The 27,804-nt window shown below is 44.5% G+C and overlaps 1 protein-coding gene across 1 annotated transcript; it reads right to left on the bottom strand.

The window, feature by feature from the left end:
• Positions 1-235: 235 nt before the first annotated feature.
• On the bottom strand, positions 236-27,804 carry LOC311518356 (cytochrome P450 2K4-like). Its single transcript, XM_084624094.1, has 9 exons — positions 27,497-27,804; positions 24,001-24,163; positions 22,103-22,252; positions 18,450-18,610; positions 13,704-13,877; positions 9,950-10,091; positions 6,209-6,393; positions 5,647-5,788; positions 236-2,276 (listed from the first exon to the last, which is right to left on the bottom strand). The coding sequence occupies exons 1-9, from the start codon at positions 27,680-27,682 to the stop codon at positions 2,089-2,091; spliced, it is 1,491 nt and encodes a 496-aa protein (XP_084480220.1). The 5' UTR covers positions 27,683-27,804; the 3' UTR covers positions 236-2,088.

Below are 27,804 nucleotides of genomic sequence, written 5' to 3'. Positions count from 1 at the left end.
ATGTGGTGTCACGCCCTGCCCAGATTGCTCAGTCACATGGTGTGGCCAGGCCCCCTCTCGACACAGCAGCTGAGCCAGGGAGCTGTGCTGTTGAGCAGCTGCTGCTTTCCCATGGGGGAGGACTGCCTTGGGAGGGTGGGGGGGTAGTCTTGACTTGAGCTGTTCCTGAGTTGTGCACCCCCTCCCCCCGCCACTGCCAGCAGGCACAGGTCGTCTATGCTTCCGACGGTATTAAGTGCTGACCATGAGCTGAATCAAACGAGCTGGTGTCATCGCTGGCCCCTTGGGGACAGCAGACCTGGTGTTACTGTGCGTGGTCAGTGGCTAAGGGGCTGGGCACCACAGGGGAACACGGCAAAGGACTGGGGTGCACCTACTGGTAACCTGCAAGGCAAAGTGGGGGCTGCATAGCCCTGTGGAGAGTGCTTGGGTAGCTAAGAGAAAGCAGAGGTCAGGGAGCTGGCAAATCTCTCTCTCACTGGAGGTGGGAGGGGGAGGGTAATAAGGTGACTCACATTACTAGGAACCCCACAAATCATCACAGGGGGCATGGGGTGAATGGGGAACACAGAACCCCTGGCGGGAGGCAGATTAGAAAACTCTGGTATGGAGGGAGGGGGAATGGGGAATATGGGTGGGAAAGGGGGGAATCAGGGCACACACAGAGCCCTTGCCATGGGGGTGGAAAATGGGGGACCCTGGAATTGGGGAAGGGGGGCACACAAAGCCCCTGGCATGAGGGGAAGGTGGGGATGAGGGGGTTGGGAATGGGGCACACAGTATCCATGGTATAGAGAAGAATGGGGGACATAGAGGAGAGTGGGGGTGCACACAGAACTTTTGCCATGGGGAAAGAATGGAGGACCCTGGGGAGCACACAGCCTCTAATGGGGAGAGATTGGGGGAAGCTGGTAAGGGTGAAGGGGCCACACAGAGCCCTGGTCATGGAGGAGAATGAGGTGAATTAGGACATGGGGTGCACACAGAGCCACTGTGGCAGGAGGAGAAAATAAGGGCCCCTGGTATAAGAGGAGGGGGAACTGAGATTCACAGAACCTCTAACATGGGGGAGGTTGTGGGGGTTGCAGGGCGTCCCTGACAAAGAACGGGATGGGAGGCTGAACAGAAGGAGCTTTTGTGGGGAATGGAGAGATGCCAGGAGCAGCTAGTGTGTGCAATGAGCTTCTCCTACACAAGGTACAACATGTGTGATCCCCTAGCGTAGACATAGTCTCAGAGGTCGGGGCAGTCCTGGGAGTGCAGAGGTTCCTTCTTTGTTACTGAATGTCACCACCACACCTCCCTCTGGAACAGACTCCTCACTTCTCCCATGTCCCTCCCACCGAGTTGGAAATCACCAACGTAGGGAGTAATAACAACTGAAGATGCAGAGTCAGCATCTGTGGAGATAGCAACATCCAGGGGATTTCGGTGCAGACGACATTTGACCTTGTGTTTTGCATCAGTCTATGCTGTTTCAGCTTCTTCTCTGGTGGACGTTGCCTCTTGGTTGCACAGCAGTGTTGATATTGCAAATGGCCAAGTTCTAGGCTAGGCATGGAGGCTCCTCTGAGATTGTACAACGTAACAGACAATACAAGACTCTAGTCCCAGTTACACCCGTGCAACCTTGCTAATGTCATTGGAGTCAATGGGGTTGCCCATTGGTATAACTGAGGCTAGGATGTGGTCCTAACAAATCATGGGCCAAACCACAACCAAAGGCCAGTGCACGGCCGTGTACCAGGCAGAGTCTGCAGAGGGAGGGCTGAAGATACACATGAGTAAGGGTTAGTCTACACCACAACAGCTTTTCTGATATAGCTACACTAGTGTAACTATACCAGCAAAACCCTGTAGTGGAGACACAGCATGTGCTGGCAAAATGAGTTATTGTGCCAGGACACTTAAACCACTCCCTGAACAACATCAAGTAGATCATCAAAAGGACTCTTCTCTTGATATAAGCTGCATCTACATGGGTGGGGAAGCTATTGCTGGCTTAGCTATGTCAGGCATGTGATTTTCTGACCATCATACTTATATCTGCCAAACTTTGTAGTTAGACCTGGCCTAAGGGAAGGAGCTCTAAGAACGTGACTCAGCACAGACCTTATGGGGCATTGGGGGCGTGGTAAACCCAACCGCTGGGGTGAGGTCCAGGTCTGAGCTGGTAACTCCAGGAGGAGGATGGAAAGTGAACCTCTGCAGGAGGCTTGTAAAGAAGAGGAAGAGCTCCATTTTGGCAAGAGTCTCGCCTGCACAGATCCTCCGACCTGTAATGAAATTCACAACAAAAAACAGGTGCTTGTTTAACTCTGAGAAGGAATAAAAACCACAGCACAACTTCTTAGTAAACTTCTTAGTTCAGAGTAGAACTATGGATTTACTTCAAGAATAAACAAGTGTGACTTAAAACAGGACTTCTTCCTATAAATACACCAACTAGTAAACAAAATGGAAAGTGATTATAGTCTAAACCTTTCGAGAGGAACAAATTTGCTCTTTAAAAAATACTATATTAGTGGCTGCACCAGTCATATTTTTGAAAATAATTCTCCTGGCAGCTATTCCAGGAGAAATTAAAAACCTCAACCAAGCAAAGACCCCCAACCTCCCATTTTTTTAAAAAAAATGTTCAGGGTTTTCTTTTGCTTTTGTTTTTCATTTACCATTTTCAAGGTTTTTTTTTTTTTCCTCCTTCACTTTCAGTCTTGAGTTTGGATTATTTTTTGTTCGCCATTGCCATTTTTTTAGAATTGAATTTTTTAAATCAAATAATTTTGACTTTGTGAAAAATTTCATTTAAGAAAACTCCAACTTTTGAAAATAAAAAAGAATCAGGGCCAAATGTTGTGAAAAACAGTCTGCTTCAAGACCCCACAGCATTTAGTTACTTTCAAAATTTTTGTGACTATTTGTGTAGCCTATAGGGCTAGTCTGCTCGCTTACCTATATATCTTTTCTTATAGGTTTCTTATTTTCTTAGGGTTTTGATTGTTTTATTATAATAGGTTTATAGGTTTATGTTAAAGTAGTTTGGCTGTAAAGCAAGGGACCTACCTACAGGCCACATCCTGTATGTTGAACTAAGATGCATCCGATGAAGTGAGCTGTAGCTCACGAAAGCTCATGCTCAAATAAATTTGTTAGTCTCTAAGGTGCCACAAGTCCTCCTTTTCTTTTTGCAAATACAGACTAACACGGTTGCTACTCTGAAACCATACATATGCCTGGGACTTTCACCTAGATCAGGAGTTCCCAAACTTGGTTTGTAGCTTGTTCAGGGTAATCCCCTGGTGGGCCACGAGACGCTTTGTTTACCTGAGGGTCCACAGGTACGGCCGCTCCCAGCTCCCAGTGGCCACGGTTCACCGTTCCCGGCCAATGGGAGCTGCGGGAAGAGGTAAACAAAGCGTCTCACTGTGGCTTGTTACCCTGAACAAGCCACAAACCAAGTTTGGGAACCCCTGACCTAGATAGATAGTGATGAGTTAAGGTACAATGTCCATATATGGCTGTGGCCTTTAACGTAGCTAAATAAAGGATGCTTGAAGCAGGTTGGCACAAGGGGCTTTCCTAGTTCATACTCTCTGTAAACTTTACAAGTACACCACAAGGAAAGAACTGAAATAATCGAGAGGACAAAAATAATAAATATGAGAATGAGCTAATGTTATTAATATGTATGTATATGTCATCAATACATACAACATACCAGCCCATGTAGTAAGTGCACTTTTTTCAGCTTCTGAGTTGATTTATGGTGTAACCTCAAAGGGGTATGTCTACGCTGCAATTAGACACCCATGGCTGGCCCAACCAGTTAACTCAGGCTCGCAGGGCTTGGGCTAAAGAGCAGTTTAATTGCAGTGTAGACTTTTAGCCTCAGGCTCCAGCCCAAGCTGTGGGACCCTCCCACCTTGCAGGTTCTAGAGCTGGGGTCCAGCCCGATCTAAATGTCTACACCACAATTAAACAGCACATTAGCCAAAGCCCAAGTTAGCTGGCACAGGCCAGCCACAGGTTTTTAATTGCAGTGTAGACATACCTAGATAAGCACTGTCCTTAACTGAAGCCTAACTTTAAGCAAGTGCTTAAGTCCCATTGAAGTCAACTGAAGATCACCTTAATCGGAGCCATAGAATGTATTGGAGTAGCCTAATAGTGAAGTGACAAAGGCATGGATGATTGTAGCAAGATCCTCATTAGAAAGGAATGATCGCAACCTCCCAGCCAGATATAGGCGGATAATAACCCATCTGGGTCACAGCTGCTATGCAGAATTACAGAAATGTAGGGCTCGAGATGTCATTGTGAAACTCTATACTTCAAAGCACCACCCTGGAACCCCCATATTCACCACTGTCTTATAATTAGGATATATTTTGTACACAGTATGCCTTGTAAGGTATAATTTTAAAAGTCTTGAGCTGTTGAACATTAATATCCTGTTGGACTGTATGTGCTGTCACTGTATGTGAAGTTATGAAGTTTTGCTATGTGTGTGTCACTGAAATATGTTGTGAGGTTGGGAACACTCACAACCAGCTTTTCAGGTACAACAATGGAGTAGTCAGACAGCAGTGAATGTCAACCCCCACCAAGGAAAGAATCCACTATCCCATGTATACAGTGGAGACTTCTGAGAGAGCACATATGCAATGGACACTGTTGACCAATGGGGGCTGACTGACCTCCCAAGTCACAGCATAGATCTTTCCAGCAAGCTGGAAGAAACTATAAAAGAGGGGAAGTGACATCATCACTTGGCTGCACTCCCCCCACAATGCAACACCTGGAAACACGTCTGGAGGACAAAGACCGAACTGCGGGAGGGTGATCTCAGGCTGGAAGGCAGTTCCAGCCTGTATACTGAGGATCTGTACCCTTCTTGTACCATCTGTCAGGGTGAGACACTGCTTGATTCAAATCCTGTTTAGTTTGTAGAACTCAGACAACAAATTTATTTTTGTTTCTTGTAACCAACTTTGATTTCTATGCCTGCTACTTATAATCACTTAAAATTTATCTTTCTGTACTTAATAAATCTGTTTTACATTTTATCTAAAGTTTTGGTTGAAGTGCTTGAGAAATCTCAGCTCAGTTTACAAAGGCTAGTGTGTGTCCTCTCCACATCAAGGGAGGGACAGACTGAATAATTAACTTACAGGGGTCAGGCTTCTGACCAGGGCAAGATGGCACAGTTCTGGGGAGCAAGACTGGGGAGAATTGGCTGGAGCCTCCCTATTATTGGTTCATGAGTGGCTGGGAGAAGCATTCATTTAACTCAGTTGGGTGTGTCCCTGCCAGTGGATGTCTGTGTAGTGCTGTGCCTGCCAGAGATTTGAGGCTTGACAATAGCATCACAAAGTGGGAGGGTTACCCCAGGTTGGTGGGACAGAGGGCTCAGTGGTTCAAGAGTCCAGGTGGCACCCAGGGACCCCATCACAGTAATCTAGTCTATCCCCTCCACACTCAGGCAGGACCAAGACAAACCATCCCTGACAGGTGTTTGTCTGGCCTGTTCTTAAAAACCTCTAAGGGGCAAATAGAGGATGAGATTTAAAGATTCACAAATGTATCTTATAGTCTGTTGAATCTTGGATATCTATCCCCACAGCAGTAAACGAAAATAGAAAGTACCTGCTGAAAAAGGCATGAAAGCCTCTTTCTTTACAAACTTTCCTTGGGAGTCAAGAAAATGCTCAGGATTGAATTTATCTGGTTTCTTCCACTGAGATTCATCCTGCAGTACAGAGGCCAGTAAGGGGATGATGTAAGTTCCCTGTAAATCAAGTCAATGGAGTTATTCTATAGGTCAATATGGTCTCTTGACTAAAGCTTGGTATAAGCATTTCATAGAATATCAGGGTTGGAAGGGACCTCAGGAGGTCATCTAGTCCAACCCCCTGCTCAAAGCAGGACCAATCCCCAATTTTTGCCCCAGATCCCTAAATGGCCCCCTCAAAGACTGAGCTCACAACCTTGGGTTTAGCAGGCCAATGCTCAAACCACTGAGCTATCCCTCCCCCCTCTTACTGTTTAAGCTATAGTAAGTGAATGATGCTATTGCAAATACTGCCATGGGACTTCCAATGAGATTCAACATTAAACAAAGAACCAGGACTTAAAAGGGTCAATCATTTGAACCAGGACTTTAACGATGTCGCAGATCACAAGAAAAGCAATACCACAAACTGTTCACCTTTGGAATAAAGTAGCCTTTAAGAGTAACATCCTCAGTAGTTTCATGAGGCAAGTCCATGGGCAGGATATTAGCGAACCTCTGAATTTCATGGACAACTGCATCCGTATACGGCATTTTAGTTCGATGTTCAATTCGTGGCTGGGCTGATCCTATAACTCTTGCAATCTCTTCTTGGACTTTGCCTGAGAAAATACAATAGAGATCAGAATTCATTTATTATAATAAATGCTGTGCATTGTGGCTTTGAGAGGTGCACAAGCTCATGTTAAAGTGATATTGTAAGCTCTCCAAAATCTGTGTCTCTTTCCAGAAATAATGGGGTGCTGACAATATTAGAGCTTATAAACATTTGCTCGTCAATATCAAAACTAAATAGAGAACTTCCAAAAACACACAGGTAACCTATCCTATTACTTGGCCTGCCAAATAATAATATACAGTCATTTCAACTACAGCTGGTCGTAGAAACTTTGATGGAACATATTTGCTTGAACATGCCCTTCTGTTAAAACTGAAATGCTTCATGAAATCGTGTCAAGTCTGCTGAAATTTTGTTCTGGAAGAAAACTGGGGAAAAGTAAGTTCTGGCAATGTCAAAAATGTCCCATTTTAAACATTTTTGCAATGAAATATTTTGATTCTTTCTCTCTGAAACAACTTTTTGTCTAGACATTTTAATTTTTATTGTATTACATTATGTATTTTATTTGATAATATAATACAAAAGTAAAATGTCAACTTTTGACATGAAACATTTTGATTTTGTTGAAAAAAAATATTTCAATTGCCCCCAAACTTTTTTTTTTTTTTTTTTTTTTGAATTTTCCCCTGTGGGGAAATCTCAAAAGCCTTCATGAAATGGAACTTCCATCTTTGCACAGTTCTATTTTTAACCATCAGAGCACTTACAAACATTAACTAGTTAACTTCCCAACAATCCCGAGATGCATGAGTACTATTATCCTCATTTTTACAGAGACTGGCAAGGCCACAATCAGTTCAGCATTCAGGAGATCCTGGCACCCAGGCTTGCATCAGACCACTAGATCATGCTCTTCTGTACTTAATCAAATAGGCTGTGGGCCGCTGTGACCAGTGATTAATACAGGATTTTATTTCAAACAGTTTTCAATGTCTTTGCAACTGAGGCTTCCCTGTTGACTCTGTCAATTTCATGCACAAAGGATTTTTCCTGTGGTGCCCTGAAGCAGCCTTCAGGCAAGAAGCCACCAAATAGAAATGAGTTAGGGGAAGCAACTGCAAAAGCATAAAAGTAAAACCAGCAACAACAAAAAACCTTGCTTTATTATAGAACCAGACTCTGGGTCCTTCAGTACATAGGTGGCCAGAGTTTGACCTCGCCTCATTGTAATCAGGAATAACTCCACTGAGACCAGTTGAGCTGTAGTGATGTAAATGAGAGCTGGTGGTGTGTGGTCTATATATGCAAGGCATGCCCGACTTACTGTGTGCTGCCCAGCTGGCAGGATGAATCTGGCTTGTGGGACAATTCTGTCCAGCCTGCATGGAGGATTCTACTTTGTAGAACAAACCTCTGCACAGTGTGACCTCACGTGTGCCTTGTATCAGGTAACGCTGCATGGAGTACACCATTTTGACCAGAAAAGAGGCCTGTGGAAGCTCAAAAGCTTGTCACTCTCACCTACAGAAGTTGGTTCAATGAAAGATATTACCTCACCCACCTTGTCTCTCGAAGGCATACAAGCAAGCTGTTGCATGGCTTACTAAAACTAGCTCAACACATGACAGGTGAGATCAGTTCCTTTGTATCTTGTATTATTTTGTCTGTCTATTGAGACTGGAAGTTCCTTGGGGGCATGGACTCTGTCTTCTGTTTTGTACAGTGATGAACATAAAGCTGGGATTTAACAAGTAATTAGAGCTGGATGGAATATGGGGAACCACCAAAGATATGTTCAAAAAAGCTGTGTCTATTTTTTGTGGGGGCAGAGAAGGCAAAATTTTATATTCCTTAAAATTTTCTCACCATCCCTAATTATAATAATTATCTATGGAAAGATCTTGGAGGGTCTTCAAGTTTGGAGGAAGACAGAAACTTAGGGTCATATTCTGTTGTATTAAGTTAGATGGAATATGTGAGCCCAAAGAGCTAAGGATGTTAAGGTGACCCTGTCACGGTCCAATATTAAAGAGTGTTAAGCAAGGTTTGGAGTTTGGAATATAGAGACCTTGGCCTGCCTAGTACCATGGCAAGCACATTAGGAAATTCATGTCAATGGTTAAAAGTGTATTGATGGAAATGTACAAAAGGGAAAGAATCAAAACAAGGCAAAAACCACTGCAACTGAAATGGAGTGATTATGCAAAACAAACAATGAAAATCTGTCAACGTCTTTTTTTTTTTTTTAAATTTTTGAGAGGGTGAATACTGGTTAAAATTTCTTATTCTATCAAACAGTCCTTCTTGGTGGGGACAAATGGATTATTTCTGTTTAATTTTAAGTCAGGAATACATTCGCTTTCCTGCTTTTGACAAAACACATAGAAACAGAAGGGAGAGAAGAGATAAGATAGGTCAGATCGGGGAAATACAGCTTTTGTTGATGTTTTCAGAATACAGGGCAGCGGGTCAGTCACAGACAGATTGGGCCATGACAGTTGCTGCTCTGGACCCCAGCTTTCTTCCCTGGCCAAGAATATCATCCGGTTGGTCGGCTCAGGTCCCTCTGCTTCACTGGTCCTTAGGCCAACCAGAGCTGGATGGGTTGTCTCACCAGGTCATGTTGGTGCAGTACAATGCAATTGATTTCAGGATCAGGTGGAAAGCTGAGACACACACACACACACACATGACAGGAGGAAGATTGTGAGGGATGGAAAGAGACGCACGAGGGAAGGGAAGATCGAACAAGATCTCACATGTATCAGGTTGGGTCCTTACTGGGGCAGTGATGATGGCCAAGCATCCCTACTGGAGAAATAAAGTCTGAGTGTTATGGTAAAAATCCTTCTGCTGCAACCGCGGTGGTTGTAGAAGTTCCTTGTTTAATTTCCCAAGCATCTTTTTAAGGTCCACCCCAAAAGAGTGGTGGGTAGAACGGTCCATCCTCTCATTATTTTGTGCACCAGTTAGGCCTAATTTCCAAAGTAACAATTTTGATCCATTGATTTCTGGTTCCCTTTTCCTCTTGTTTACTAGTCATGCTCATAACAATATCCACTAGAGACCTCCTCCCCCTCCTCCTGTTTAAATTAATTCCATTTGTCTACTTCTTAAATCTTTTCTTAAAAAATTTCATATAACTTGTCATTGTGACAATTCATGGCCCTTCACCCACTTTCCATGGGTTAGGCTCACAATTCAAGTAGGTCTGCATGGTCTCAATTATTACAACTGTGTTCACAGTTATGACCATTTAAATTCTGCTCTGAATTGTTCTGCTTATCAAGAGCAAAATTCTAGTGTAAGTCTGGAGCAATTCTAATGAGTAGAATGGAATTGCTCCAGGTTTACATAGGTGTAACTGAGATCAGAATCTGGCTCTAAGGAAATAAAAGCATAACCCACTGGTAAGTGGGTGTTCCATGTTCCACTCTGTGCCTGATCTACTGAGGATATGAGTCTGTTACAGCTCTCTGCTGTCAAGCAAGACTCTTTCACTCAAAAGCTGTAGCCATTTATGCTGTTAGCTCCCCAGGTTTCCTGTTCAACCCTCCCGTGCCAGCCAAGCTAGCAGCTGTCACAAAATCACTTACTCTGAATTTGGGGGTATTTCATCATTAGCAGAAGTCCCCAGCGCAGCGTGGTGGAAGTGGTCTCTATGCCAGCAGCAAACAAGTTGTTCACAAGGCTTATTAAGTTGTCATTATGGAAATATCCATTGGTATTACTTTTCTCCTGAAAAAAACCCCAAAAGATTAACACACAAAGAACTCCAGTGGGCAGTTATAACATGGAGAGCTAAAACATATTTATTGAATAATAAAGTATATAGTAAAAAATAAATGTAAAAAAACCAAGAGGGCTTTGATCAGATGCCCTCAGAAACATATAGGTATCTTCTCTACTAAGGATCAGTCCTGAAAAGTGCTGAGCACTCTGGATCCAATTCACCACAGCACCTAAGCATGTGCTTAACTTTAAGCACAAGGGTACAGCCACTGATGCCAGGAATCAGGAATATGCTTAAAGTTAAGCATGTTTTAAGTGTTTCACTGGATCACAGTTAGAGTGCTCAGCACCTTCCACAATCAAGCTCATAGAGAAGTGTATTTTTCCTATGCAGCCACAACCAGCCTGAGTGTCACAGGCTTAGGAAGCTAACATGCTGAATACAGTTCAATCCATGGTCTTCCAGACCTAACTGAGTCAGCTCAGGACAATTACTCCATATGTGATTGAGTCCAAACTCAGAGACACACATGTGCAGCTTGCCATCTTGCACAATCAACCATCTGTACTCATGCATCTAAACAAACAATGGAGATCAGGACAGGTGATTATTGTAACACTATGATGGTGAAATATTCTGCACTGAATTAGTCCTGGCCAGTAAAGGTTACATATGCAAAGCCTACTGGGCACTGATTCTGCTCTTCTTGATGTCAGTTGTATCTGTTCTAGAGGCTTCAGTGGCAATGCGAATGGACTCTTAATAACATTAATACCTATTTCATAAACAATCATTAGTAGATCTCAAAGTGCTTATAATGGAGGCAAATGTCATTATGCCCATTTTATAGATAGGGAGATGGAGGCACAGAGAAGCTAAATGACTTATCCAAAGCCACCCAGGAGATGAGCGGCAAAGCCAGCAATCATCCAAGTCCCACTCCATTGCTTGACCCATTAAGCCATAATCACGCCCTATTCTTTTTGCTCTTTTTATACTTGATCATTATTTGTAGTTCATTCTCTCATTCTTTTGTGATGCACGTGAATTGTATACACGTCTGGGCAGCTGGGAAATAATAAAAAAAAAAAAAAGGAAATTCGGTTCCTTTTGATCAAGCATACCAACCTTTCTGCAAATACTTGAGATACTGACATTTCCTGGCAAGACTATTCATAGAAAATGCATTTCAATGTGGCCTGCTTGCCCCTCTACCCAAGGAAACACCCCTCTCTGCATCCCTCCACTGGCTTCCCCTTCTGATTGCTTCCAATAGACAATCATAGAAATGTAGAGTTAGAAGGGACCTCAAGAGTCATCTAGTGCATTGCCTCATGGTGAGGCAAGATTAAGTATACCTAGACCATCCATGACAGGTGTTTGTCTAACTGTGTTCTTAAAAACCACCAATGACAGGGATTCCATACATAGGCGCCAACTCTGTGGGTGCTCCGGGGCTGGAGCACCCATGCGGAAAAGAAGGTGGATGCTGAGCAGCTCTCCCCCGGGCCAGCGGGCCCTGCTGATCAGTGCCTCCCCATCCTCTTGCTCTCCTCTAGACTGTCTCCATTCTGTTCACATCTGGTGCCCAAAACTGGACACAGTGCTCCTACTGATGCCTCACCAGTGCTGAGCAGAGCTGGACAATTATCACTTGCTTCTTACATTAACTCCTGTTAATACATCCCAGAATGACATCTGCCTTTTTTTCAACTGCATCACAGTGTTGACTTACAGTCAATGTGTGATCCACTATAACCCCCAAATCCTTTTCTGCAGAACTGTTGCCTACTCAGTGATTCTTCATTTTGTGTTTTTGCTTTTGATTTTTTCTTCCTAAATGCAGATTTTGTCCTTATTGAATTTCATCTTATTGATTTTGGACCAGTTTTCAAATTTATCAGGTCTTCACTTTCAAGGCCCTTCACCACCATTTCCCACCCTGCCTATCATCTCTCATTCACTATTAAGATGTCGAGTCCTGGCTTCAACTGACTAATGACACCAGCCTCCCTTGCCCAGCTGTTATAGTTTCAAACACACGCTCTAGTGTTTTCATAGAATCATAGAACTGGAAGGGACCTCGAGAGGTCATCTAGTCCAGTCCCCTGCACTCAAGGCAGGACTAAGTATTATTTTGACTATCCCTGACAGGTGTTTGTCTAACTGGCTCTTAAAAATCTCCAATGATGGAGATTCCACAACTTCCCTAGGCAATTTATTCCAGTGCTTAACCACCCTGACAGTTAGGAAATTTTTCCTAATGTTCAACCTGTAGCAGAGTGATGACTCACCGGCGTGGCGTCTCCTGCTGGTCGTCTTGGGAATTAGCTCAATGCCAGCTCTGGAGCGGCCTCTGCTGGCCGGTATCTCACCTGCTTGAGGCCCCATGTCCCTCCCGGACCCCAGTGCCCCTTTACCTGGGGGTTCTACCCCAGCAGTACCCCCACTCTGGGTCTCTCAGAAACCCCCAACCCTCTAAACCCACCTTGCCTCAGTGGCTACTGCCAGTCATCATCCAACCCCTACACTCACTGCAGTGTAATGGCCACTCATCATTGGCAAGGGGTTAGGACCAGCTGCCTCTGCCTATCCCCTGGGTACACCTCTGCAGCCCCAGTACCTCTGTAGGTCTTCACCAAGGCCTCAGTCTGGGGGTTTACCAGGCTAGATTGGCACTATATCTGCCCTTTTCCAGTCTTCTGGAATCTCTCCCATCTTCCATGACTTTTCAAAGATAATCACTAATGGCTCAGATATCCCCTCAGTCAGCTCTTTTTTCCAATGCTGCCCCAAACAATTGGAAGGAGCTCCCCACAAGCATCTCTGAAACTAACACATTGTCCTTCTTTAAATCCCTCCTTAAAACTCTCTTTTGCTGTGATGCCTACAGAAAGCTTGACAGCAGTTAAGCCACTGATCTACTGAGACCATGGCCTATCACGCTGACCAATATTGTCTCACTGTTTCCCTGTGCTTCCCCATGTCCACATTGCCTCACATTTCCGTATCCATCTGTTATCTCTTGTCTTATTCTTAGACTGTAAATTCTCTGGTACAGGGACTGTCTATTTACTCTGTCTTTCGTACTCTGCCTAGCGCAATGGAGTCCTGGCCCATAACTAGGGCTCCTAAGTGCTATTGTAATAATAAAATAGTAATAGAAGAAATACTATGTGACTAATCTGGCCAATCACAAGTAACCAAAACAATTAGAAGTTTGAATCTTTCTGGATTCTCCAAGTAAACATTTGGAAAGACATTTGTCAAGCAAATTCAAACAATGAATACATTTGAGGAAATTGCAATTAACTGAGGGATATTCAACTAGCAATGAAAGAGATTTTGATCCCTGGTTGCTGCAAGAATTGCATAGGTAGACTTCCTGAACTACTGAAACCAGTGGGACTCCATGCTGGCCAAGTGTTCCACTCATGCAATTCTTATTGCAAAGTTGGGGCCAAAATTTGTTGTATACATTAGTCATAGCAAGCTCTTTGCTCAACTCTGCTAGTTTGTTAGGTGCATACTTTACCAATGCTAAATTTCCATGCAAATTTGTTTTTAAATATAAAATATGACAAGGAAACATACAAGTCTGCAGCAATCATAATTACCTCTTGCTGTCTTACAAGGAATGCATCAATAAAACTTCTCTGATCATTTTTGTCCAGTTCTTTGAGGCGTTCTATGAAAGTAAGCCGTATAAAAGAATGCAATTCACTTGTGTTGTGCAAAAGAATCTTGTAATTCCTGAGTAGAAATCCAAGGGCTGGGCACATGTTATATAGCTGAAAGAATTTAAGACGGCAGAGTGAGCAAAAATAAGTAATGAGAATACTTAACACTTACTATAGCACTTATCTGCCAAAGATCTAAAAGCAATTCATAAAAGCAAGTGACTGTCGTTATGCCCATTTTGCAGATAAGTAAATTGAGGCACAGGAAGATTATATGCTGTGCTTGGGGGTACAAGCAGCTAACAAGCCCCATATCCTCAGGGGCCCCGCCTGTCTTGAGGCACAGGATGGGGCAAGAATTCCGAGGCTGCTGTATATCCTGGGTCTTTCACCTTTGGCATTGTGCCACCCAGCAATCATGAATTTTCTATCACTTGAACATGTATCCCAGAAGGTAGATTAAGTAGTGGCATTTTGTATATATTGTAACAATCTGGACAGTGTGTATGTGTAACTACTGCCCTCCACTGGATGGAATCAGAACTGCTCAACTGTATCTCAGAGGCTCTATATTGCTAACCAGAGCTTGTCAAAAAAAACCTTGAAATGTCAAATTTGTACAGAAAAAAACACAAGTAAATGATTTTTTTTCAAAAGTCTCATTTCATTTTTCAACCAGCTCTACTGCTAATACAGATTCTCTTTTAAATTCAGTAGTGACAGAAGGGAGAGCTGAAACGGAATAAATGTTATGAATCCTGTAGGAGAATCCATGAATACTGACTTGTATCCTAGTTATTTAGATGGACTGTATAACACACATTAGTGTAGGGGAATGTTTGTTATAAACTATAATGCGTGAATTCAATAGGGGCTATAGGAAGGACAAACAAGGAAGCCACACAATGGCATCTGAGATAAGAACAGTCTAGTACAGACTTAACGGACAATGGCCCAAACTGCTTGCTTCAAGAATATTGCCTCCTCCCTCAGGCCTTGTTCTGCTGGGATGGGAGCTGGGAGACACTAAACACTTAAAAGGCCTCTAAGAAGCGTGGGATTTCACCTTCCTTGGCAGCCGAGAGTCACCTTTTAGAATCAATTGGGTATGTCCTACCTCATCATTTCCACACCACAGCAGGTGCCTCAGGCATTGGTGGCACCTTGGTCTCTCCTGTTCTCTGCCTGTGGTACACAACAGTTTAGTCTCCTCGGGACTGAAATGCTTTAGTCCAGTGGTTCTCAACCTATTTACCATTGTGGGTCACAAATGCAGCTCTCTATGTGTTATGTGGGCTGCATCCACACAATAGATATCCTACCTGTATGGTCCTGAGGGTGTCACATAGGCTGCAGCTGCATGCTGATTGGGCCACAAGTGGCCCGTGGGCTGAGAACCACTGCTTTAGTCTAACCCAAGTTATTGGGCTCAACACAGTGGTAACTGGGTGAAATTTAATGTTCTGTGATATGCTGGAGGTCAGACTAGATAGTTTTATGGTCCTTCTGGCCTTAAGCTCTCTGAATCTCTGATGAGGTAGGGGGTGGTCAGTCACCAGGGGCTGTCCAGGGGGTCACTACTCTAAGGCGGCAGGCTGATACTGACAGGTTCTGTGGAAGAGTCTGAAGGAATTGGGCCCAGGGCATGGACAGCCTTAGGGAAGAATTAGACATGCATACAGGAGACTTTTCAACATTACTTTATAGTGCAGAATGTTGGGGAATGACAAAGTATGACACATGTCCCAGTTGTCTTCATTCCATCTAACCTGCCTCAGAAAAATCCTCCGTATCTTTCGGCCCCGAACAATCTCAAACCAGGATCTATTCACACAGTGCAGCCAAGAAGATATGAGCAAGAGGCGTTGGAGATGGATTGGCCATGTGCTTTGGATGGAAACTGACTCCATCACCAGAGTAGCAATAAGATGGACACCTGAAGGCAAGCGAAAACGAGGCTGCCCGAAAACAACATGACGAAGAGCTGTGGAAGCCGAGCTGAAAAAAAAGCCGAGCTGGGGCACAGCTGGGGAACCACTGAAAGACTTGCCAGAAAGAGACAGGAATGGAGGAGCTTCGTCACTGTCCTAAACATTTGTTTTTAAGATTGTTTTTTCTCTGAATTGCTTTTTGTTCTAAATAAATAATACTTTCTCCTAAGGAGGCTTTTTGGTTTCTAATTACTACTGTCATTGCCCCGGAGGGAACAGAACAGCAGGGTACAGACATAGGCCAGGAGGGACACCAGATCATCTAGTCTGATCTTCTACACATGGGAGGCCCCAGCCAGTTACCCCTTATTGAGCCCAATAACCTGGATGAGACTAAATTATTGTGTGCCACAAGCAGAGATGTTTTGACAATTTTTAGAAAGGGTGAATGGGGTGACTTGGATAATTGACATTGATCTCAGGTAAGATAGTGGACCAGCTGATGTGGGACTTGATTAATAAAGAATTAAAGGAGGGTAATGTAATTAATGGAAATCAGCATGCACTTATGGAAAACAGATTCTGTGAAATGAACTTGATTTTTTTTAATGAGATTACAAATTTGGTTGATAAAGATAATAGTAATAAACTTAGACTTCTATAAGGCCTTTGATTTGGTACAGCACAACATTGTAATAAAAAATCTAGAAAGATATAGAATTATCATGGCACACATTAGACAGATTAAAACTGCCTAATGGTGTGGTCCCCAAATGTATTTGTAAATTGGGAATTGTCATCAAGCAGGTGTGCTTCCAGTGGCGTTCTGCAGGGATCGGTTCTTGGTCCTACACTATTTAACATTGTTATCAGTGGCCTGGAAGAAAACATAAAATCACCACAGATAAAATTTGCAGATGACACAAAAACTGGGGGAATGGTAAATAATGAAGAGGTCAGAGTGATTTGTATTGCTTGGTAAACTGGGCGCAAGCAAGTGCTTTGCGTTTTAGCAGAGTTGTCCCTAGGGGATTTGGGGAGCCCTGCGGGTTGGCGCAATTGGCCAGTGCCACATGGGCAGTGTGTGGACCACTGGCTGGGGGAGCCTACCCCCAGCCCCGCCCCTTTCACCTGAAGAAGAGCTTTTGCTTCTGTTCCAGGCCCCAAACCGCCCTAGGTACAGCCCTGCATTTTAGTATGGCTAAATGTAAATGTATACCTCTAGGAACAAAGAATGTAGGTCATACTTACATGATAAGGGACTCTCTCCTGGGAAGCAGTGACTCTAACAAAGATTTGGGGGTGGGGGTGGAGAATCAGCTGAACATTAGCTCCCATTGTGATGCTGTGGCCAAAAGAGCTAATATAATCCTGGGAATCCTGGGCATAAACAGGGGAATATCAAGTAGGAGTAGAGAGATTATTTACCTTTATAATTGGCATTGGTATGACCACTACTGGAATACTGGGTCCAGTTCTGGTTTCACAATTCAAGAAGGATGTTGAAAAATTGGAGAGATTTCAGGGAAGATCCACAAGAACAATTAAAGGATTAGAAAACCCTGCCTTATGGTGATAGACTCAAGGAGCTCAATTTATTTAGCTTAATAAAGAGAAAGTTAAGGGGTGACTTGATCACACAGTCTATAAGTAGCTACATGGGGAACAAATATTTGATAATTGGGACTTCAGTCTAGCAGAGAAGGTATAATATGATGCAAAGGCGGGAAACTGAAACTAGACAAATCCAGACTGGAAATAATGTGTACATTTTTAACAGTGAGAGTAATTAACCACAAACAATTTACTGAGGGTTGTGGTGGATTCTCCATCACTGACAATTTTTAAATCAAGCTTGGATGATTTTTCTAAAAGATCAGCTCTAGAAATTATTTGGGGGGAGTTCGACAGCCTGGGCGATACAGGAGGTCAGATTAGATGATTGCAATGGACCCTTTCACTTTGGAATCTGTGATCAATGAATCAAGATGCACCAATACCCAAGGCCTCTGTATAGGTCAGACCTGCTGCTGGAGTGATCGTGGTTGTTAAGCAGGGGAGTGCAACCTAGGACCTAGTCTGAGAGTGGGTGAATTCCAGGATTCCATCTTGAGAGGCAGGTGATGGTCTAGGGCATGAGACCTAGAGGGGCTGTGCTCAGAGACACTAGAGGGGATTAGAGGTGCTGGTACTCTGGGAACTGAAACACTCAGTTTTTCTGGAGCAGAAGGATATTACCTGTATTTCCACTACCACCATGCTGGGAAATATATGAACTACTAAGGAATTCATTTCAGAGCTAGTTTGGTTCATGTCCTCCAGACTTGATACACAACTGCCACAGTACTTCAGATGAATTATTCTCAGACAGGTTTAATGGGTTTGTTATTAAGGAACTACGTGTGGATCCAGGAGAGGTAGGTTCAATTCCCAGCTCTGTCACTGACTTCCTACATAACCTAGGGCAAGTCACTTAATCTCTCTGTGCCTCATTTCACCATCAGTCAAATGAGGAAAATAATATTTCACATGGATGTTGTGAGGATAAATCCATAAATATCAGGCAGACACCCACTTAATATGATGGTAAGCGTAGGGGCGTAGAGCTAGATAGACATATGTATCATCCTCTAATTTGTTGGACTATTCTGATTGGTAGAAATGATTTGATGTCATATACTGTATACAGCACACAGTTACGGTGTGAGTACTGCATGAACTTGAATAGTGACTTTAAAATCACCAGAATTACCGTAACTGACGGACTTCCAGCCAGCCTGATGTTTTCACTCATCAAACTTAGCAGTCTTAAGAAGGTGGGGTTTTTGTAGTCAAACCGTTCTCCAAGTAATATTGACACAATGATATTGGCCACTGCAGCATTTATAATTGTAGTGATCTCAAAGGGCTTTCCTAAAAACAGTGTTCAAATGCAAGAAGAGATTGTGCAAAGAGCATGGTTAATAGTGAGTTATTACAATGTACTTCTATTACAGTAGTACCTAGAGGCCGGCAAATCAAGATCATGGCACCGTTGTGATAGACATTGTAAATACACATAGCGAGAAACAGTCCCTGCTTCAAAGTGCTCACAACCTAAATAGACAGGAAAAAGGGTGGAGACAAGAATTATTATTAATTCCCATTTTACAGATAGAGAACTGAGGCAAGCAAAGATTAAGTGGTTTTCTTGAAGACTGGCAGACTCAGGCATTGACCCCAGCTCTACCTGAGTTCCAGCCTAGGGCCTTAACCACTATCATAGGCCAAAAGTCCTTTTTCGCGACACTCACCAAGCTGCTGGGTTTGGGCCCATCTGCTGGCTCTGTGATCTTTTAAGCTCTGAGAGTCTTCTGGCACTGTCTCTTTCTTCAGCCTCTAGGCTCGCTCCCTGGGCATAGATTGTCCAGTACCCATTCTCTGGAAGTGTGATTCTGTTAAGGTTACCATTCATCCAGGTTTTCCCAGACATTTCCTCTTTTTTGATCCTCTGCCTTTCGTAGGGCTGCCAACTTTTGAATGGCACTGAAAACCGAACATCTACACCTTGCCCCCTGTCACGCCCCTTCTTCCAGACCCTGCCCCCACTTGCTGCATCCCCCCCCTTCCCTCCATCGCTCGCTCTCCCCCACCCTCACTCACTTTCACCGGGATGGGGCAGGGAGTTGGGGTTGGGGTATGGGAGGGTGGTGAGGGCTCCGGTTGAGGGTAGAGGCTCCAGGTGGAATCAGAAATGAGGGGTTCAGGGTGTGGGAGAGCGCTCCAGGCTGGGCCAGAGGGTTGGAGTGCGGAAGGGGGGAGGGTGAGGACTCCATCTGGTGCTGCAGGCTCTGGGGTGGGGCCGGGGATGAGGGGGTTGGGGTGCAGGAGGGGGTTTGGGGTCCTGGCGGCACTTACTGCAGCTCACAGAAAGCTGCAGCCCCTAGGCGCATAGGCAGCTAGAGAGGCTCCACCCACTCCCCTCATGCCTGCAGGCGCCGGCCCTGCAGCTCCCATTGGTTGCAGTTCCCAGCCAATGGGAGCTGTGGGGCAGGCACTCAGGGTGGGAGCAGCACGCGGCGCCTCCCTGGCCACCCATGCACCTACAGGTTGCAAGGACCTGGTGGCCGCTTCCGGGAGCCGCGCAGAGCTAGGGCAGGCGGTGAGCCTGCCGTAGCCCTGGGTCCCTCCCTGTGCCGCTGACTGGAGCCACCAGGGTCTCTTTTCAACCAGGCGTTCCGGTCGAAAACTGGATGCCTGGCAACCCTCTGAGTGGGTGGATTTTTCAAATCAGAGGAAATGTCTGGGATTTTTGCGGAGCAGACATTGCAGCTCAGAAACAGCAGGTCTCTGGGCCCCAACTGGTCCCTCCCCTGCAGGCACAGCTGATTGGTCCATTCCCCGCAGCTGCAGGTTCCCGCCAACCCCAGCTCTGGCTCCCAACTCTGGGGTAAGGGAGAATCCCGTAGGGAGGTGCTGACTGATGGCTGGCACTGTGTCCTGGGTCTGAGCCAGCCGCCTTGCCACCATGACAGGGAGCGACTTTCCCTCCTACCTCAGGCATGAGACTGCAGGTCTCCCTTCAGCAACCCCCAGATAGCCCCTCCAGTATTCCCCAATACCTCCTCCCAGTGCACACATACCCCTCCAGCACCCCCAAACTGTACCCTCCCTCAACCTCCCCTCCCTGTATGCCTCAGTTTCCTCACCACTCTTGAGCCTTCTTTGGGATCTGTTCAATGTCTTTTAGGGTCCCAGAAAGGGTTGCCAGATGCCTGGTTTTCAACCAGAAAGTCTGGTGGAAAAGGGGACCTGGCAGTGTCTGGTCAGATGCACTGACCAGACACCAAAAGTCTGGTTACCGCCGGGGCTTGGGGGTGGGATGCAGGTGCTGGGTCATCAACCTGTGCCAGCCCCTGGTCAGCCAGTTCCACCTCCTATCTGCAGACAGGCAGGCTCTGAGCCAGGCTACAACTCCTGTCCCAGCCCCAGAGCAGAGTGAGCCCAGCTGGGGGTTGGGGGTGGGAGGTAGAGACAACCCAGTGATGAGGAAGGGGGAGGGAGGAGAGGAAAGGAGTGAGCGGGGGCTTGGCCTTGGAGAAGAGGTGGAGCAGAAGCAGGGGGAAGAGGGGAAGGGGAGTGAGGATGGGACCTTGGGGGTCTGGTTTTCAGCAGTTAGAAAGCTGGCAACCCTAACAGGTCCCCTCTCATAGACCTCACTCCTCCAGGTCAGTTTTCTCTTCCAGTTCTGGTTGGTGTGACAAAGCTGCTCAGAAGAGACCTGCTCCTTTTGTAACTTCTAATCCCTTCTGTCATGTGAATCTCCTGGTCAGCCTCAAAACCTCCCTCAGGTAACCAAGGACTTCTCTCCGGTGGTTACCATTCAACAGAGTCCACACTTGAAAAACTGGTTTTACTTAGGTTGCAACCATCCCATTGTTCTGCTAGGGCAAGGCTCATTCAACTGATGATCGTCAAAGACTTCCATTTAGAGGCAGACATCCAGACACCAGCCTCCCTCTCCTTAGCACAAGAAGTATGATTCAAGAATACAGTAGAGGACAGCCATAAGGGCATAAATATGCAGAGAGCTGATAAAATCAAACACCATTCACAAACTGTATATAGATAAGTGCCACATGTCATTACAAACACCCAACTCTAATAATCTAACAGCTGTCTTCTGCAATTCACAGTAAAAAGCCAAGTAAGAATAATACTGGGTCATAATACTGGATGATACTGAATAAAAAGAAAACTAACTGTATATTAGTGCTCAGATCCTCAAAGGTATAATGATTTCAGATGGAATTAGACACCTAAATATCTTTGAGGATCTAGGACTATGTCCCCTATTCTAGGGCATGTTACAACAAAGGGCATTTAGGGCTCTATGTTAAACTAGGGAAACAAATGTGTTTGTTTTATAGATATTCTGTTCTTGCAGGTCCCTTTCATTTCAATTCCTGGTGCCTCTGAACTAATCAAAGATTGTCACTAATGGAGGAACCGCACACGGAGAGACACATTTTGTCCATGGAACATCTGCCCCAGTAGTTTAATAGAGCTGCTCACATGGCTCACAGTGCATGAGGCCTTCCATTTCCAGGTCCCACCGACTGGGGACGAACAAGCGGGGGGGCTATGGTTTCACGCCTTCTAGATCGAAAGGCTGGCTTGAGCAGGCCATGCGTGCCCAGCAGAAAGAGAGCAATGGAGTGGTGTAAAAATCTCACGGCTTCACAAAATGCTTTGCAGTGCAACCAGTTGCTGAAAAAAAGATGTCAAAATCAACACAACCTGGATGGTGACATTTCCTAAAAAGGTGGATGTTGGATGAGATGATGACAAATTTTGTCTTGGTGCCTCTTCAGAGGCACATGCAACAAATGTTAGAAGTGTCTGTGAAGTGAAACACACACCCACCTTTACGAGATTCAATATCCTTTGTCAGAAATCCGTTCTCTTCAACAATCCGATCCTCTATGGCCCTCTTGCCCATTCCAAAGTCTCGTAAGGTCGTGAGAGTAAATCTTCGCATCACTTTCCAGTTATTGCCATGAGAAAAAATAATACCTGAAGTGGAGGGAGAGCTTCAAGTCAGCAGAATAATTAAAATAAATGCTTCTTAGAGATATAACCTTACACCCAGAACATTCGTTTTGATGCGCTAGAGCTGGTCAAAAATGGGGGAGGGAATTTTTCATGAAATTGTTCTTAAGTTTTTGGGGGATTTCTGGGGTCAAAATTCAGACAAAAATTTTCATTGAAAATCTGAATGTTGAAAATGTTTGCCCAGTTGCACATCTGATAGAACAGATTTTTTTCGTGAAAATGTAATCAACATTTTTTTATGTTTTTTCCATCCCAGTATCATGGACATTTTGAAATGAGAAACACTTCCACCAGCCTTAAGATACACCATAATAAATGAACAAATTATTTATAAACTACAGTAATCAGAATGGTTTTTGTATGATATTGATTTTATATGGTTTTGCAGTGTGGTAAATTAGATCAAAGAATTTATCTGAGTTCTTTAAATTGTAATTTATAAGACATATTTGTTGAGCTTTATAATCACTCAGTCTAACAAAAACATCCAGAAAAATCATTATCTCAAGCATGGGCCAAATTCAGAGGTCATACCCAAGGTACATTCCCTTCCTCTCAATCATACTCCTTTGTACTCAGTGAAGCCCTGATTCAGGAAGACATCTCTATTTAGTAAAGTATTAAGTGCATGCTCAACTTTAAGCATAGTTTAAGTCCCATTGATGTCAATAGGAGTTAAATACATGCTTAAAGTAAAGAACTTGCTTATGTACTTTCCTGAATAGGCAAGATTATCTGCCCTAGACTTATTTACAACCATCCCACCAATGGTTAAGAGAGGCTAATTACTCCAGTTCTGGTATTAGCTCTGCATTGGCACAGAATTCCATTGCATGGAGCTCTTTGGAGGATTGGGGCCTATGATGGTGGCTGAGGACCCAGAAGGGGAGGCAGGGGAAGGTGTAAGTGAAACTAGAGAGGTGACTATTCCCATATTGTCAACCCCAAGCATTAAAAGTCACCAGTCAGGTCCCAAAAAATAATAAGATTTTAAAAAGTAACGAATTTAAAAAAACCAACAAATTGTATATTCTGTACTTGCCTTCTGGATTTTCAGCCTTTCCGATTCATATTTCAAGCTTTTACCTCAACCAGAGCTAGTGCAACAGGGGCTTTCGCAGCTGATACAAAGGGGATTAAATCAAGCACCTCCAGTGCTAAAAGCACTAGCAGCTACTGTTTGAGCTAAACAGCCAAGCTATTGTAATTTGGGGTTGTAACGACTCACATCCTCTGTGGAGCAGCACAGTGTGGAACCTGAAACACACTCACCAGCATTAGAAACTAATTTGTATGTTAACTACGAGTAGATGTTTCACATGATTCCAGGAGCTGGGGCTTTATAAAAACACCCAATATCATGAGACTCACAACAATATCATGAAAGTCGGCAATGCTGCCATGTCAGTGCCCATCTCCTTATGCTTTTACAGCATGTGACCTCAATTTAGTCTCCCTTAGACATGGGTACAGGGGGTATGAGTAGTTCTAAGGAACTCATGGCTCATTAAGGCTGTTTCTGCTCTCACTCACACCACTTTTAGCCTCAAGTCCACGGACTTCTCTGAAGTTACTCCTGATTTATGCTGATTGACATACATACTGATCCAAATTGGCATGCCAGCCCCTAAGCCATTTGCTCCCTCCACAGAGAAACCATTCCACTTGCTTGAGTAAGTTAGGCTTATGAGTAACAAGAAAACTGTCACCATATCCTTTTGAAGTATCTGCAAATACTGGGATTTTAGGTCTCTCTGCAAATGCATCTGCCTGGTTCACAAGAGCCTCCTTCACCATCTCGTATCCCGACAGCACCACCATTTTCTGGCATCCCATCTGAATGCTGAAGACTGGGCCATATTTTTTGGACAGCTTAAATGGGGAAGAAAATACAATGACTTAAAGAAAGAAGTGAAATTCACAGCTGGTTCAACACTATTTTGCCATCATGACTGTATGTTATGCCAATGTCAAATTCTTTCCTAAGTGCAGAGAAAAAGAACCAGTGGTTAGTAATATGGCTATCATTAGATGTTTTAATTATTAATTATGATAGGCCCAGATCCTCAAAGGTATTTAAGTGTCTAACTCCCACTGGGTCATAATGCCCTAAGTTGACCAGATGTCCTGATATTAGGGGCTTTGTCTTATATACACAAATAGATTCCCCCTCCAAAAACGTGTCCTGATTTTTCACACTTGCTACCTGGTCACCCTATAGTTCCCAAAGTATTCAATCAGTACTAGAACCTTATTGTGCTAGGTGCTGCATAAATACAGTCATGGTGACAAAGCTCTTACAGTCTAAATCAATCTGTTCAGCTGACGAGCATGAAAATATAGGGACAGTTTCTTGTCTGTACCCAACGTCCACAGGGTGCAGCTCAGCAGGGAATAGAGAATGAAAAGGAGCTGGTTGCACCGCCCTGATCTGAGGTCCGGTTCTACTGCAGCCCAGAGACAGAGTTTACAGCAGTCATGGGGCTGCTTTAAAGTATGCTGGCTGAATTGGTTCCCCAGGATTGTTGGAGCACAGCAGCACACCAGTCAGACCCGCTCCCACTTCTTTGCCAGATGCTATGTGGGGTGGTGACCCAGAAGCCAGAGATATTAGCTCTATGCAGGTCTGAGGACTCCTCTATGGTGAAGGAGCTGCCCAACACGTTAATCAGGTTAGCCTCATTTTGAGCTTAAAATCCTAACTCTGCTTCTCATGTTACCATTTTCCTTTTGTTTCATTTCTTTTCAGATCAAATCTCCTCCTCTGCTGGCTCAAAGAGGCAAGGAGAGTTTGGTTTCAGAGTCTTTAGTTAGCATTGAAAATATTTTCATTGTTTATATGTACACACACCCCCATAAGTCTATTTGCAAGAAGTATTTCACAGATTTGTTTTGTCCAAACTTGAAGCTGATTTATTTACATTGCAGATATATTTTCAGATGCCTGGACTTCCAAGTCCTTGGGCCAGGCCTGGTCATTTCATTGTCTGCATGCATCTCATGAAGCAATTGAATTAAAAAAAAATGCAATTATTCAACAACCACAGAAGATATGAATCTAGCTAATTATAAGCAGTACCATAGAGCCAGCTACACTTGTATAAAACCAGTGTAACTCCATTGATGGTGATGCAGTAGGGTTGCCAACTTTCTAATCGCACAAAACGGAACACCCTTTCCCCGCCCTTTCCCCGAGGCCCCGTCCCCCACTTGCTCCATCCCGCCTCCCTCTGTCACTCGCTCTCCCCCACCTTCAGTCACTTTCACTGGGCTGGGGCAGGGGGTTGGGGTGTGGGAGAGGGGTGAGGGCTCTGGCTGGGGGTGAGGGCTCTGGGGAGGGGCTGGGGATGAGGGGTTTGGGGTGCAGGAGAGGGCTCCAGGCTGGGGCAGGGGGTTTCAAAGCAGGGAGGTGAGGACTCTGGCTGGGGGTGCGGGCTCTGGGGCAGGGCCAGGGATGAGGGGTTTGGGGTGCGGGAGAGGGCTCTGGGTTGGGGTGCGGGGAGGTGAGGGCTCTGACTGGGGGTGCAGGCTCTGGGATGGGGCTGGGGATGAGGAGTTTGAGGTGCAGGAAGGGGCTCTGGGCTGGGGCAGGGGATTGGGGAGCCAGCACTTGGTGTGAGGGCAGCGCATGGAGCCTCCCTCATCACCCATGCACCTAGGGGCTGTAGGAACCTGGCGGCTGCTTCCCGAAGCTGCGTGGAGCCAGGGCAGGCAGGGAGCCTGTCTTAGTCCCAGGGCCCTGCTGCGTTGCCAACCAGACTTTTAACATCGAAAACCGGATGCCTGGCAGTTACTCCAATGTTAGGCTGTTGCAGCTGAGAGTAGAATTTGGTAAAAATATTTTCTCAAGTCAGGGTTCTCTTTAATTTTAAACGTTTCAATTCAGTGTGAGTATAAGATTTCAGACTTTTTATCTATGTATCTAGTAGAGGCTTGAATACTAAATGCTAAACATAGAGGGCCAACTTCATCCATTGAAGTCAGTGGTGTTGCACCAGGGATCTATTTGGTCCAGTTTGCTTGTAAAATTTGTTGAGGCAAAAAGGGTAATTTAGACAAATATTCAAAGAAATGGTCATACAACACAACTCTGTCTCCTCTGAGTCTGATCTTTAGGGAAGGCATTCATGTTTGTGGATACAAATTTGCACCTGCTGTTAGAGTACTGAAACATCTAACTTGTCCACATAAACTGCATAGTAAAATGTCTAACTTCTATTTGTGCTCAGAATTCATAGTGAGTAGACTTATATGTTGACGCAAACTTGTGCCCCCAAAGTGGAATCTATTCAGATCCAGCTGAAAATCAGACCTTTGTGTCAGTTTCTAGCATGCATTAGAATTACTAAGAAGCTCTGTCAAATTTATGCTAGATGTGGCAAGTATAAGCATGTGAACATTTATATACAATGCTGGGCTCATGGACATGAGGAGGGCAACAAAAATTATTAGGGGGCTGGAGCACATGACTTATGAGGAGAGGCTGAGGGAACTGGGATTGTTTAGTCTACGGAAGAGAAGAATGAGGGGGGATTTGATAGCTGCTTTCAACTACCTGAAAGGGGTTTCCAAAAAGGATGGATCTAGACTGTTCTCCGTGGTACCAGATGATAGAGCAAGGAGTAATGGTTTCAAGTTGCAGTTGTGGGGGTTTAGGTTGGATATTAGGAAAAAACTTTTTCACTAGGAGGGTAGTGAAGCACTGGAATGGGTTACCTACGGAGGTGGTGGAATCTCCTTCCTTAGAAGTTTTTAAGGTCAGGCTTGACAAAGCCCTGGCTGGGATGCTTTAGTTGGGGATTGGTCCTGCTTTGAGCAGGGGGTTGGACTAGATGACCTCCTGAGGTCCCTTCCAACCCTGATATTCTGTGATTCTATGACATGACTGATGTTAGGGATCCATAACATTCCAAAGTAAATGGACATCATAGGTAAGATCCTGGTCATATTGAAACCAATAGAAGTTTTGCTACTGCCTTCAATTAGGCCAGGTTTTCACTGCAGGTTTCTATCTGTAAGCTCTGTCTCTCTTGCTCAACCCACACTGGATAATTTTTCCACAGGGTCAGGCAAAATGATCCTATATTTAACATTGCATCACACATCAGGATAGTGACAGGTAGAAGGGATGGAGGATACCCTCTGACCTTTGGGATAATGTGGTTTGGTGAACAATGTGACAATACAAACACCAAAAAGATTTACCTCCAGCATAGTCCGGTAGGGCCTCTTCAGGTTCATTATATGCAGATTTCCAATGATGGGTAAAGGCTTTGGTCCTGGGGGAAAATCCTCTCTGAAGCTGCTATTCCAGAATTTTTCAGTTTTCATAATAAACAGAACAGTCAAGACAAAAAGTAAAAATATGGAAATGGGATCTGTCCACTCCATTGCCTTTCAATAAGTAATTTGCTGCACAGGGTGAAATGCAAGGGTGTAATAAAAATATGATCAGTGTTTGTCAGCAGAAATTAGCAGCATGAAGCACTAATGCCTGTCAGATTAGCTACTGC

The sequence above is a fragment of the Lepidochelys olivacea genome, assembly GCF_965140295.1.
Source record: "Lepidochelys olivacea isolate rLepOli2 genome assembly, chromosome: 3".
NCBI lineage: Eukaryota > Metazoa > Chordata > Testudines > Cheloniidae > Lepidochelys > Lepidochelys olivacea.
This window is presented reverse-complemented; position numbering and strand designations above follow the sequence as displayed.